The sequence below is a fragment of the Lepidochelys olivacea genome (assembly GCF_965140295.1).
Source record: "Lepidochelys olivacea isolate rLepOli2 genome assembly, chromosome: 8".
NCBI lineage: Eukaryota > Metazoa > Chordata > Testudines > Cheloniidae > Lepidochelys > Lepidochelys olivacea.
In genome coordinates this window covers 65,005,737-65,020,099 of record NC_140418.1, presented here as the reverse complement: position 1 = coordinate 65,020,099, position 14,363 = coordinate 65,005,737, and the positions used below count along the sequence as shown (strand labels likewise).

The following is a 14,363-nucleotide window of genomic DNA, read 5'->3' as shown; positions in this document are numbered from 1 at the left end:
AGACAAGCTAATGTGACAGATTATTTTCAGAGAGAGCAAATGGTTATGGTCATTAAAGAATTTCTATATAAATCTGAGCAAATATTTTTTATTCTGGGGCCGAACCAAAAAATTCCCCCAAATTTGCTTTGAATCAAACTGAAATTTATATTTTTAAATTTTTCACCAAAGCAAGGACGCAATTTTTTTTTTGTTTGGAACTGAAGAAAACATTTTGAGTCAACCCAAAATGAATTTTTTGACTTTTTTTTTTTCATTGTGGTCATTTGGCATTTTTCACCTTTTTCTTGTGGATTTTTTTTAAAATGGCCAAAATTCAAACTGGGACAACATTTTGGAACAAAAATAACTAAAAGAAACATTTTAAAATGTTCAGAATGAAACATTTTGAAACCAAAAAGTTGAACCAAAATGTTTAGAAATGGTCAAATCTATTTTTGTCCTCTTTCAAAATAAATCAGCCAAAACTATTCAACAAATTTGACCCAAATTTGAAAATAGTTTCAGACCCCCCGACCCCAAAATGCATTTTTTCAGTGACAATACTATTTGCTGAAAAGATTTCAGCCAGCTCTTTTTGTGTACCATGTATCTGCTTCAGTATTTCAAGACTTTGTCAGAATCCCTTTTCAGTGAACATTTTATATCTTACAGATAAACTCAACCACTCAAATCCCTCTGCAATTTGAAAGTAAAACATTTCCAAAACACACATACAGCTGCATACAACCTGATTTTCAAAAGTGCTAAGCACCACAATTCCAATTATTTAGTTCAGTAAATATCTCCTTCCAATACTGAATGTTGCAGTGTGGATCTGGACCTTACTTTCATTCACTGAAGACAATTTCCAAAGCGATCTTTGGCTCCACTTTATCTGCAACATGCACTTCATGAAATGTGATGTCAAACCCTTGCACTCTAGCTGTTAAATCCTGTATTTCCCTTCATACATATATTTTGTGTATTTTTCTTTTTGGTGAAGGATGGGGAGTTATAGTACAATACTTTTCTGTGTAGATAAATCTGTTAGGGCAATGACATGTCTGGAGTGAGAATTAATTCCTTATTATAATGATTATATTTGGTTTTATGGGTGCTCAGATACTGGTGATGAGTGTGGGACAAGATTCTGAATAGAATAGAATATTGTCCCTTCCCTTAGGTATGTGGGTGCCATTACATACTTGCATTCCAAACAGATGGAATATCTGTAATATGAATTGCATGTCAGGAGCATAAAAATATTAGATTTTCATATTCTCTGGCATCATATACACATGGGCATATCTTATTATATACAAAGTACATATATAACACACAGCAACCTATACAGCTATATTAAAATTAATTTATTTACATGATTGCTACCTAGTGTGAAACCACAGTGGGGTTAGGGATGGGTTAAACACTGTGGCCAAATAAATAATGTAAACAAGTGCAATGCTTTTGCATATGCCCTTATATATTTCATTCATATAAGAGAGAATAAAAATAATTACATGGGTGTCTAAAGCTTGTTTTTAGAATATCATAGAATCATAAAATCATAGAATATCAGGGTTGAAGGGACCTCAGGAGGTCATCTAGTCCAACCCCCTACTCAGGACCAAAGCAGGACCAATCTCCCATAGTTGCCCCAGATCCCTAAATGGCCCCCTTAAGGATTGAACTCACAACCCTGGGTTTAGCAGGCCAATGCTCAAACCACTGAGCTATCCTTCCCCCGCAAGAAAGCCTACAGCACCCAGAATTCCCAGGAGGTCTCCTATCCAAGTACTAACCAGGCCCAACCCTGCTTAGCTTCCAAGATCAGATGAGATCAGGCATGTTCAAGGTAGTATGGTTTTAGCAGAGTTTTATATTAAAATGTACACTACCAAGTTCTGTACTGTATCATCTGCTGCAATATAAAAACTGCAAGGGCACAGTGACCAGTGTGAGAATAATAGTTCATGGGCCTATGTGTGAGAGGTTATTTTGGGTGCAGAGAATGATTCATTATTCAAAGATGGTGGTACTCTGAATAAAATAACAGCAGGTCAGTTCCTCAGCAGAAGAAATTAATTGCATAGGGGATTATAAAAACAATATGGCTGTGCACATATGCTCCTACTGCTCATCCTCATCCTCGTTCCCTTGTTCCTTCCTTTTTTAAAAACCCACTGTTGTATTTTGCCTTAAATTAGATTGTGAGCTCTTTGGGGGCAAGTATTGCCTTCATTCTGTGTTAGTACAGTGCCAAGCACAATGGAGTCCCCCTGATCTCGATTGCAGTCATTAGGTTCAGTTGTAGTAATAAAGAACAATAATATAATATTCACGGCAGAATATACACAGCAATAACAGCTACAATGTCAAAAGAGCTAATGGCCTGATTTTCCATGTGCTCAGTACTCGCTATTGGGCCAAGTTTTCCTCTCTCACTTCAGCATCTAAACAAAGGCCAGACTTTCAAAAGAGCTCAAAACCCACTCATCAAAATCTGGAGACTTATTCTGATGTCTAAATGATCACCAAGCTCTTTTGAACATACTGCTCCATTTGCGGGTGCCGGCCCTAAATACCTTGTACGGGCAATTAAATGCTGAAGCAAAGTTCTAGCATTTGAGGACCCAAAAACTTTTTATTGTGAATATAACCCAACAGCATAGACATTATTTTCCTATTATAAGACAATGCTAAAGAAAATTCAACAAACTACTGCAAAAAGAAAAAGAAAAAAAAAACCACAGAGACAAAATAAAACTTGTAAGTTTGAATGCGTCGTGCTTCTGCCTTTGTGGACTTTCCATTGACGTCACTGCAGAGGTGAGGCTTAGGTGAATAACATTTTGAGTGGGGAGAGAAAACAAGAGATTTAATGTGAGGAGGAATGGCTGTCAATGGTGTGAGGTAATGTGATGGGTAAACTGTCATTGCTGTTCAGTAGAAAGCCATTCTAAGAGGCTTTGGTTTGCTGACAGTCCTTCCCTTGACATAATCCTGCGGCCATTGAAATCAGTGACAAAACTCCTATTGACCTCCAGGCACAGGATCATGTCCATATATGCCCATCCCCCAACACTGCCACATGTACTAAAATCCCAAATAGTAGTGTATGCAGGATAGTCTTCTACTACAACTAAACCTGGTAGATCTTGATCACAAATGTTAATCATGGCAGGGAGGCAAATGCAGCTAGAGCATCTTGATCTTTGTTCATCTAACAAAGCACTCCTGAACTCTTGTAGGTTTTGCTATAAAGATTTGAAGTTATTTCCTGAACTGTACTGTGACCTTGCAATGGTTTTCATGTCCTATGTTCCACTCAAAAGGAGTCTACAGGGATGGTTTTCATATCATATTGTGACTCCCTAAAAATCCACTATCTTTCTTTATATAAAACACTTTACCTTTTCATTGATTCTATTCTAGTGGTCAGACAGTCCAATATTCCTAACAATATATCATGCCAAATTCAGGAGATCAACAGCTGTATTTCACTGAAATTCATCAAAGTTTTACCTCTGTCTCCCTCAAAATGTTGAGTTCACTGGTATCCAGGAAAAATTTGTCTTTCCACATGCCAGTCTTCCCTCTTTGTCACAACCATATTTAGACCTTATATCCCTGCCAGGGCTTCTTAACTCAGAACTCTGTTTTGCCTGCCTTTGTGTCCTCTCCAGCACCCGAGTTCACCTTGGCTTAAGTTATAATAGACCCAAATATTCTGTAGGGGAAAGAGCATCTATTGGGGAGGCTCTTAGCAGGTTTTATTTCTAAGTCCTTTAAATCACTCCTCAGGCAATCAAAATGCCCTAACACACACTACTAGATGAGGAGTAGCACTAACCCAGAACATCCTAGCAGCTATATAACTTTATTGCCATTTCACATCTTTCACTGAAACCTAAACCACATGCCATGCTTCTTATGTGAAATGTGAAGCAGGTGCAGAGGATATAGAAATGCCTTTTGATTCTGACGAGCCAACACAACTGAACACAGAAGCATTAAACAAAAACCCAGCAAACAAGACTAAGCCTTACAATAGCTTATCTATTTTAAGGCCTATCCCATATATCAAAATGCCACAACTATTGCAATTTTTCTACCGTATATATTCTCCAGTTCTCTCCATTGATTACCAAAAAAATATGATGATATTCTATCATAGCAACAAGGTACCAAACACAAAAGTATTAAAATTATATATAATTTTAAAAAGAAAACATTAATTGGACATACATTTTACAAGGACTGATTTTGAGAATAAAATCTCTTTGGTGTATCCTCTCCAGAACACTGTAAAACAAAATGATTTCTCCAGTATTTGTGCATGTTACCTTACATTCATTTTTAAATCATCTAGAAGTATATAGAAAAGAGACTGATACAGAATGGAACTGCAGTAGCCAAAGCAACTGTTGACCAATGGAGAAAAATTCAGAAGTAAGAATGGGAAAACTTTCTTTGACCATTTTTTTTTTGAAGGTCTGACTTCTAAGAGATCCTTGACTTGGTTTCCATTTTTGTGCAACCAGTTGATTCCTGCAATAATTTGTACCCACAAATGCTACCATTTAAACATCTAAATTCCCTTTCTCAGTTTGACATTCTTATGGTAGCATTTACTTCAATAAAATGGAAAACATTTCAAAATCAGGCCTTTTATATCTATGGTTTCTCGAGGGACATGGTTTTCTGATTCATGAAGTAGATTGGAAGCCAGGACACCAATGTTCCAGTCCGGCCTCTGACTGTGACTCATTGTGTGACTTTGGTCATTCCACCTAACCTCTCTGTATCCCAATTTCCACATTTGTTAAAATGGAGATGATATGAAATTCACAGGAGACAAGAGAGGGTTAATCATTTGAGGTCTGATTCTGCTACTTTTACTCAAGTGGAGGAGCTCTTTACTCTCAGAATAGTCCCACTGATTTGAGTGTGGCTGCACAGAATTATTTTTTTTTACCTGGGTAGTTGTTACACTGCAAAAACATCCTCTTCATATTGTCGGCCCCTATCCTTCAGGTGTGAGGGCAGAAATCAATCCTATGCCATATATTCAGTCAGTCACTTGTTTTACATTTTCTGCACTTCTTGTGGATAGCTCTGTGTCATAAGACAATGTTTCCTGAGATCACACAGCTTCTTCAGAGTAACTCTTTTGTGATAATTTAAGGGTTGTCAATAACTTTCACCGTTTTAAATTTTAATGAATTGTGGCTTAAAATATCACCATGAGGTAGGTATTATTATCCCCGGTTCAGAAAGGGAGAAACTGAGATTTAGAGAGTTTACATGACTTAACCTAGTTCGTACAACATGTCTCTGGGACAAGGTGGGTGAGGTAATATATTTTATTGGACCAGCTTCTAGTGGTGAGAGAAGTTTTTGAGCCACACCAGTCTTCATCAGGTCAGGGAGAGGTACTCAGAGTCAAAAGCTTGTCTCTCTCACCAATAGAAGTTAGTCCAATAAGAGATATTACCTCACCCACCTTGTCTCTCTAATAGCCCTGAACCAACACGGCTACAACTACACAGCATACAACATGTCTGTGACAGAGCCTGGAATAGAATCCACAGAACCTGACACCCAGTTCTGTGCTCTAGCCACTTGGCCATACTCCATCATTTATCTTCCCCCTTTTCTCTTATCCACTTCATTCCTTCTTAACTCCCACCATCCAGAAGCAGTCCAGGAATGCACTACTGCTTAAAGTAACCTATTCACAGTTTCAAGGGGGCGAGTGCCTTTGCAGTAACTAGTTAATTATCTGAAAGTGTCTTAATACCATATGCCTATACACCAACCCTTCTGAGACAGAGATTATTGCTATCCTTGTGTATTGCCTTACATTTTCCTGATGATATAGCTTTGCAGGTGCTAGGAGATAGCTAATATATTTAATGATCCGTTAGTTGCTATATGTAATACAGAAATATTCCTTGATTTGACCTCTCCCTCCCCGCCCCCCATGTTGTAGCGCTATTAGTCTGATTTGTGTGTGTGTCCTGTTTCATCTCATGTCAGGAAAAGATTATTTCAAAGGCAATTTCAAAAATTGCTCCACAGAGTCCACATTTTTGTGACAAAAAAAGTCCTCCATGCACAATGAAATATACTGTTAGAGCTGACAACTCTTTATAGAGTGGTGAGATTGTGAATGAGAAGCAGGGTTGTAAGAGAAGTCTTTGAATTTGCAAAACAGAAACCCAAGAAAGCATACCAGCTGAGTATACGTTGACACAGAAGGAATAACTAGGAGTACAGTACTGCAAAAGAAGTAGAAAAGAAAAGAAAGGAAATAGATTCTGTAGCTATACAACATTATGGATAATGTAAGCTGACACTGAAATGCTCACAAAGTTAGTTTTTAAAACCCGGATCCTGGAGCCCCCAGTCTGCTTTTATTAGAAAGAGAAAAAAACCTGGAAATAGATAAAATGTTTTAACAATCATTGAAACATCAGTGAACATGACTGCCTGCAAGTGCACAGATAACCTGGAAATATATGTAGACACACAATGCAGCAGTCAATCTCCATTTCAAATGAGAAAAACAAAGCACTGGAGGTTGTTTTTGTTGTTTAATCTTGATATTTATAGGAAGATACCATTTCAGGGCTTTACACCATTATGTTGCATCAATTTGATTCCAGGCTCATTCAGCGCCTGACTTCAGCTTCAAAGACCGTAAACATTCTGTGCAAAAACTGCCTACTAGCTCAGAGTGGGTTTCCCAACTGAAATTACATGAACTAGCTGAAATCGAACATCCTCTTGACTGTTAATCAGACATGAGTGTAACAGCAATGTGTGAGAGTGGGCATTCTGAAGTAAAGGAAAAGGCAATAAGCTACCTGAGGTGACATATTTCTAGGCTGTACTGCCATTTCCTGGATGGGCCTGGCAATCCAATCCCCATTAAACAGCTTCACTGAGACAGTAACTAAGGCTCTGGGCACGGATGAGTGGAGACTTAAGGGGCAACAGCCATTTAGGCAAAGAGAGGTAGTCGTGGCAGAACTCAGGAAAATTGACAATTAGATACAATAATATCTAACTAGACCACGAATACCAAGAGAGGACTCCGTGGAGTTAAATACTTTATAGTCTTCTGCTGCATTTCACTCTCAGCATGGTACAGAATGTACCTCCATGCAGCTCCTCAAGAGAAGAAACACCTATTAAATACTCCTTCCGTGACTTAATGTGTTAGTGATTGAGTATGAAGACCTACAGGTTATTCAATACACATAAGTAATGTCAGGGGTGCAGCAGGGTCTAATAGATAGGGCACAGGACAAGGAGTCAGGAGACCAGGGTTCTGTTCCTAATTCTAACCTCGACCTCTTATGATACTTTTGGAAAGTCACTTCACCTCCATTTCCCATTTCCCCTTCCCCCTTCCCCTTTGTCTGTCTTGCCAAGGCAGGGACTGTGTGTCTCACTATGTATTTGTATAGTTCTTAATACTTTGTATTCCAAAGGCCCCAACATAGTCTAGGGACCCAAATATATAAACATAATAGCATTGGAGAAAAATTCAGAGGTAAAGGAAATGATTGCAGTGTGACATGTTCCAAAAAGGACTTTCCTTCTAATCAATCTCTGCATGGCAGCTCTGTGATTGTAGGAGAATATTGGTAGTACATTCTAAATGTGGGGAGTCCGGTGGCACCTTAAAGACTAACAGATTTATTTGGGCATAAGCTTTCGTGGGTAAAAAACCCCTACTTCTTCAGATGAATGGAGTGAAAACTACAGATAGAGGCATAAATATACTGGCACATGAGGAGAAGGGAGTTACCTTACAAGTGGAGAACCAGTGCTGATGAGGCAATTCAGTCAGGGTGGATGTGGTCCACTCCCAATAATTAATGAGGAGGTGTCAATGCCAAGAGAGGGAAAATTGTTTTTGTAGTGAGCCAGCCACTCCCAGTCCCTATTCAAGCCCAAATTAATTAATGGTGTTAAGTTTGCAAATGAATTGTAGCTCTGCAGTTTCTCTTTGAAGTCTGTTTTTGAAGTTGTTTTTTGTTGAAGGATGGCTACTTTTAAATATGTTATGGAATGTCCAGGGAGATTGAAGTGTTCTCCTACTGGCTTTTGTATGTTACCATTCCTGATGTCTGATTTGTGTTCATTTATTCTTTTCCGTAGAGACTGTCCACTTTGGCCAATATACATGGCAGAGGGGCATTGCTAGCACATGATGGCATATATCACATTAGTAGATATGCAAGTGAATGAGCCCCTAATGGTGTGGCTGATGTGGTTGGGTACTCTGATGGTGTCGCTAGAGTAGATATGGGGACAGAGTAGGTAATAGAGTTTGTTACAGGGATAGGTTCCCGGGTTAGTGTTTCTGTGGTCTGGTGTGTGGCTGCTGGTGAGTATTTGCTTCAGGTTGTCCGTAAGCGAGGACTAGCCGGCCTCCCAAGGTCTGTGAGAGTGAGGATAGGATAGGCTGTAGATAGTTGATGATGTTCTGGAGAGGTTTTAGCTGGGGGCTGTACGTGATGGCCAGTGGTGTTCTGTTATTTTCCTTGTTGGGCCTGTCCTATAGTAGGTGACTTCTGGGTACCCATCTTGCTCTGTCAGTCTGTTTCCTCACTTCCCCAGGTAGGTTTGTAGTTTTAAGAATGCTTGATAAGGAATGCTTGTTTTGGGGGATAAAGACTAACATGGCTGCCCCTCTGATTCTAAATGTGGTTTGCTGCATTTAAGTTTGTAAATATAAATGCATTAATGAAGAAATCTAAATGAATTATATGGTTGGAATCACAGGTCTGCCTTGCACAGTGTAAAGCAAACTGGTTGGCCTTGAACCAACATCCCTTTCCCTATATTCCTTAGATAACAGCACATACACCTCAACAATAATCCTATAACATCGCATGCACTTCACTCTTCCCTCCCTTTCTCTGTCTCTCTTACCCTCCACTCCTCCCTCTCTTGTTTTTTGTGCCTCTGGTTCCCATCTATTGTCATATTTTGAAATACCAGAAGTGAGCAGAGCACTGAAAAGTGAGTGATTTGTCACAAACAAGGTCCCTGCCTCAGAGAACTTACTGTCTACATGCACTATGGAAAACAACATAGTGAAATACCCAACATCTTCAAGAGACAGGTGGCTGTTGTAAGTGAAAAGTGTCACAGAAGAGAGGTTATTTCAGAATACTCTCTCTTCCCCTCTTCCTCCTCTAATATCTTTCTCTTGTTTTTGCAATTCTGCTTTTTCTAACCACCCCACCTTCCAAGCATTACCATAGCTTTCCACATTATAAATTATAACTACAACATGGCTCCACTAGATCTTTCCAAAAGGGTAGCCTGAGTTGCACTCCAGCACAATCCTTCAGACTCTAACTGCCATGAGGAGGCCAAAGACGTAGGGGAGCTCTGCCAAAGGTTGTGGCAAAGCAAAGAAGAAAAGGCATTTAGACCAAGCTCATTAGCTGTTAAGGTTGGAAGTTGTTTAGACAGTGATTTTCCTGAGGCTGCAGAAGCCTTTTAATTAATAAAATAAAATAATCATAAAGTCAAACCCAAACTATTAAGTGGAACTTGGAGTTTCTTGTGAAAAGGAAGTGGCTCAGTGTTGGGTAAAAGGCTTGTGAAAACTGTCGCTGTGCCAGTTCTTCAGTGGGAGAAAGGAGGGCCTGAAGCCATGGACGAGAGGAAGTTCAGCCCGCACGTGTTTAAAAAAATCTGAGAACAATTGTAGCATTTCATTAGGATATGCTTCAATGTACACTACAGATAGACTCCAGAAATACAAGACTTACATTTTGATCGTTTATCAGAAAACCAAGTTAGAAGAAAGAGCATATTATGACACTGATCGTTATAAAGCCCCATAGCATATGCCAGACTGCATTAGGCCCTGATATTACAAGCTGTTCTGTGCAAGTGGACTTGAGAGCGACAGACACCGCATTGAAAAAGTGACCCAAATGGAATTTTTCATGGATGCAAATGTCTCCCTGTACAGACCGAGTTGCAGGAATGGAGCCTAAGACAGTGCACTCAGTAACTTGGAGATGAGCTGTAGCTCACGAAAGCTTATGCTCTAATAAATTGGTTAGTCTCTAAGGTGCCACAAGTCCTCCTTTTCTAGTATCAATATAGAAGTTTTCAATGTTCATTAGAAAATGGGTACGGAACAGCTACAAATAATATTACTCCTATATTTATTACTGACACACTGCAGATGGCCACATATATTTCATTTCTTGAAATTTCTAACAATATATAAAAAGTCATCTTTCCCAGGCTCTAGCTATCTTTGACATTCTTTAAAAACTTAGGTCAAGATTCTTAAATGTGACTAGTGATTCTAAATGCCTCGATGTTGGGATGCGCAACCTAAGACACCTTACAGGGGTCTGACTGGGAGAGGGTGGGTGCTTGGCACTTTGAGAGAATCAGGCTGTTTTAAAACATTTCAGATTGGGCCCCACAAATTGAGCGCCCCCCCCCCAAAAAAAATTTACTAGGCATATTTGAATCTTGGCCACAAATCATAATGTAAAGACAAACCCAGCAACAAACTCACCATTGACTAACAATAACCAGCAAACTATTTCTGCAGCAAGAATAAAGACCCTCTCCTCCCCTCCGAGTATAACCCCGGGCAACAAACCACTCGAGATAAGACCTAGCACCTACTCCATCCCTACCAGCCAATGGTAACCAATACAAAAAATATCAAGTCCACCAATACACCTGTCCTAACAGAAAGATCCACCCCCATCAAACTCTTCCCTACCCTATAACAAGAAAAATAGATAGGCATTGAAAGTGTCTTGAAAGTCAAATGTAAGCTATTTCACACATGGGGGTGGGGGGAGAAGGAAGGTTACAATGACTGATCATAATTGTGTCAGTAAGGCATGGGGACAGGAATCTCTCAAATAAGCATGTGCCAAATTATATAGGGAAAAGCAACGCCTTAAATTCCACCTGGTAACCAACAGGCTGACAGTGCAGATCCGAGAGCCCTGGTGTTCTGTGCTCCCTCTGAGATACATCTTTGATTTTAGTCCCAAAGGGACCTACAGTGCTTACACTGTTGGATATTTGATATAGGGGATTCAGTAAATCAATATGGTATGGCTAATCACAAGCAACAACAACTAGCTCTTGTACAGCGCTTTTCATCTGTAGATTTCAACATGGGTTACAAAGGTGGTAAATAGCTTTATCCCCATTTAACAAAAGGAGAGACAAAGACACAAAGGGGTGAAGTGACTTGCCCAAAATCAAAGAGGAAGATGTGAGAAGAAAGAATTCCCTCCAAGAAATGGAGACCGAGCAAAGTTTTAAGCCAAATATTTTCTCCCTCATAATTCTCCAATACCTTAATGCCATTTCAGTATTTGAACTTTTACTGACTTTATTCTGTTTTTCTGCCTGCTGTGGCTCCTATAACAATTGTATTAGCAACTTGATAGGGAGGAACTGGCCGAAGCCAGACCAGTCTACGTAAAAAAGAAGATAAAATCTGTGTTTTGAGGAAAAGTAGTGCTACTCTCTGCCCCTCATCCAGCCCCCTCTGTTAGCCATTGCATCGACTCACAATAGGGATGGCAACGGAGGCTGGCATTGACCTGCTGTTGCTGAAGAAAAGGGAGCAGCAACTGTAGACGTGAGTTATAAAAATGAAAAATGGGAGAGCAGATAAAAAAAGAGAAATCTGCTCTTTTGCTTTATAGTGCAAGATTCGCTTGTTTCCATATAATATCCAACAGCTACTAACCAGATCTACTTAGTGCCCACTCTCTGTAGGCTCTCAAGGATTACAGAACTAATACCCAGACTCTAAACCAGCTAAAACACGTTAGCAACTAAGGGTCTGATTCTTCTATCAGTTACACCAGTGTAACTCAGGAGTAACTCCACTGAAATCAATTAGTAACAAATTATTAATAATACACCTGTGTAAAACGGCTGTAGATGAGGGGAGAATCAGACCATGCCATTTGCTACTATCTGGAATTAAGTAAATTAATGCCCAATTTTAGGATGAACATTGCTTATCAAACAGCTGTCGTAGCTAACATCCTCAATTATATAAACTATCTAACTGGAACGGTGGTAGAGGGTGGGGGGCAACCATGCTGCAACATTGTGCCTTCTTTAATTGAAAACTGTATCATCATAGGATCCAGATTCTTCAGATGCTGATGGCCATTTATAATACTTACTTCTGTGAGTATTGCCATTGACTTAATTGACTACTCTCAGTAGCAAGCACTACACCTAGCTGTCAATGTTGCAGGATCAGGCCCTTAGACTGTACGATTCTTTTTCAAGACCGACCAGTGAAGATTGATCTAACTTCACTTATAATGGAAAGTAGCTGCAGACCATTCTAAATTCTGTCTCTCTAATTAATTTTCACTAACTACAAAGCTGATGTATCAACAAAATTACTTTATTTCTTGAAAACTGTCAATGGTAATTACATACATTTTATAATTGTCCATCACTCCAGTCAGTTTTTGGATTTCTTTCTAGATTCTTTACAATACAAATCTAAATTTGAGGAACTGTATGCCATCTGCATCAGGGAGTGACTTGAATACAAAGAGATCTTTATTGTTTAAAGATTCCTTCAGTGAGATTTTTAATGTTTTTAAACAGTGAAGGAATAAAGTTAAACAATGAACTGGGATTCTACTGAACTGATATTTATGAGAGCTCCAAGTCAATTATTTTTTCCAAACGATTTGAATAAAAGACAATTAAAATATAAAATGCAAAGCTTTCTTTAAAAAAGTTTATACAACGTTCACGGATGGCTACACAGGAAACATTTTTTCTCTTGCACATTCTAAGCCACGTCGTCCTGTTCTAGTGGAGCCTTTGCCACATTATGGCTGCGGCTCCAATATGTTATAGTTTCTGGACAACATTGTCAGTTCTCCTCTTTGCAAAGCTTCAACATTCTGTTTTGCTGAAAGAACTTTATGGTACCATATTTAGAAAATGAAATATCAGTTGGTACGTACCTTTGACAAAAACATTGTTGTCCAGAAGGGCAAAGCCAAATGCCAAGAGTTCAAGCCACAAAAACATGGTCATAACTGGAAATCAGGCGTATCCTTATGAAACAGCATGTGTCTCTCTCTGGAAAGCAAAATAATTGTTATCTTTCTATAAAAGTATTTCTCGGCAAAACTTGAATCAAAAGCAGAATAACTGTGCACATACATTGCAGTGCCTGCTTATCAGTCAGGGAGCAGTTTCCTCTGTCACCCAAAGACTAACCACTCGCGATCTCACTATATAACTAAGTGATGTCAGAGACAATCTTACCTACTTCTTTAAAACACCACTTTTTTTTTCTTTTCAGTTTCCAGGAAGTCAAGAGGGTTTTTCTTAAGTTGCTGCAGTAATGTGTAACTTCCTTAATTCAACCGAATAGATCATTTTTAACCATTTCTGCAGAAGAACTGAAGAAGAGTTGAAAAGAATTTAATGTTTCAAAAGATGGGACAGCAAGTAAAGACCTTAGTACTTCTAATATTATCTTTTCTGTAACTTAGCTCTGTTCCAGTGCCTGGTCATTCATGGTATAGCTTTCAAGCTATACCAGGCAAGAAAAAATATCCTTCTGAGGACATAATGAATCCACATATTAAATTGACAATACAGCTATAATAAAAATACCTAGTTCTTATTGAAGTGATTATCGGTTAAATGAATAACATTTGAACATTGATCTAAAAAGTACTTTTGTTAACAGTCTCTCTGCAAAAATGCAATTCCTAACATGACAGTACTCAATACCAAGTAGCTATGGATGGCCTATATTCTGTTTCTTGTGCTGTTCTGTACCTAGGAAGTCAGCATGCTGTAGTTCTCTAAGGCTTTCATACCACCACCTACAATGTGCTGAATCTGAATTTTGGCATAGTCAGTTCCACAAAAAGTTGACACATCCCTATGATGGAATATTTAGTCCCTTTCTAGTATTTACCAGGGGGCAGCACAATCCTGGAGGACTTTGGTCTCTCCTGCTGAGTAGGTAAAGGACTGCAGATGTCTTCCCTCATTGCAGTCACTGCAACGGAACCCAGTAGCTCACTACGGTCCTGTTGGATGGTAAAGAGCAGAAGAGAGGTTAAAAGGGGGGAAAACGCTGAGGTTGCCTCTTTCATTTGGGGGTTTGAACCAACTACCATCAGTTTAGTGGTCAACATTAAGATAGCCAACATTTACCAGCAGCACCATGAGTTCGGAAGATTGCTAAAAAAAGGGAAGAAAGCCTCATTCAGTTATGTAAAAGAATGGAAGATGTGGAGTTTGTGCACTCTCTGATGTCATTTAGACAGATTTTTGTTCCAGCAGTTACCAAG

At 39.1% G+C, this 14,363-nt stretch overlaps 1 protein-coding gene across 1 annotated transcript in view; it reads right to left on the bottom strand.

Annotated features, from left to right (window-relative positions):
- The window catches only part of PTPRC (protein tyrosine phosphatase receptor type C), a 122,058-nt gene extending 108,759 nt beyond the window's left edge, over positions 1-13,299 (bottom strand). Inside the window, exons 1-2 of the mRNA XM_084636343.1 lie at positions 13,216-13,299; positions 13,014-13,131 (exon numbers count right to left, since the gene is read on the bottom strand). Coding sequence (XP_084492469.1) covers positions 13,014-13,086 — 73 coding nt within the window. The 5' untranslated portion in view covers positions 13,087-13,131; positions 13,216-13,299. The remainder of the gene's footprint in view (positions 1-13,013; positions 13,132-13,215) is intronic.
- Positions 13,300-14,363: the final 1,064 nt, after the last annotated feature.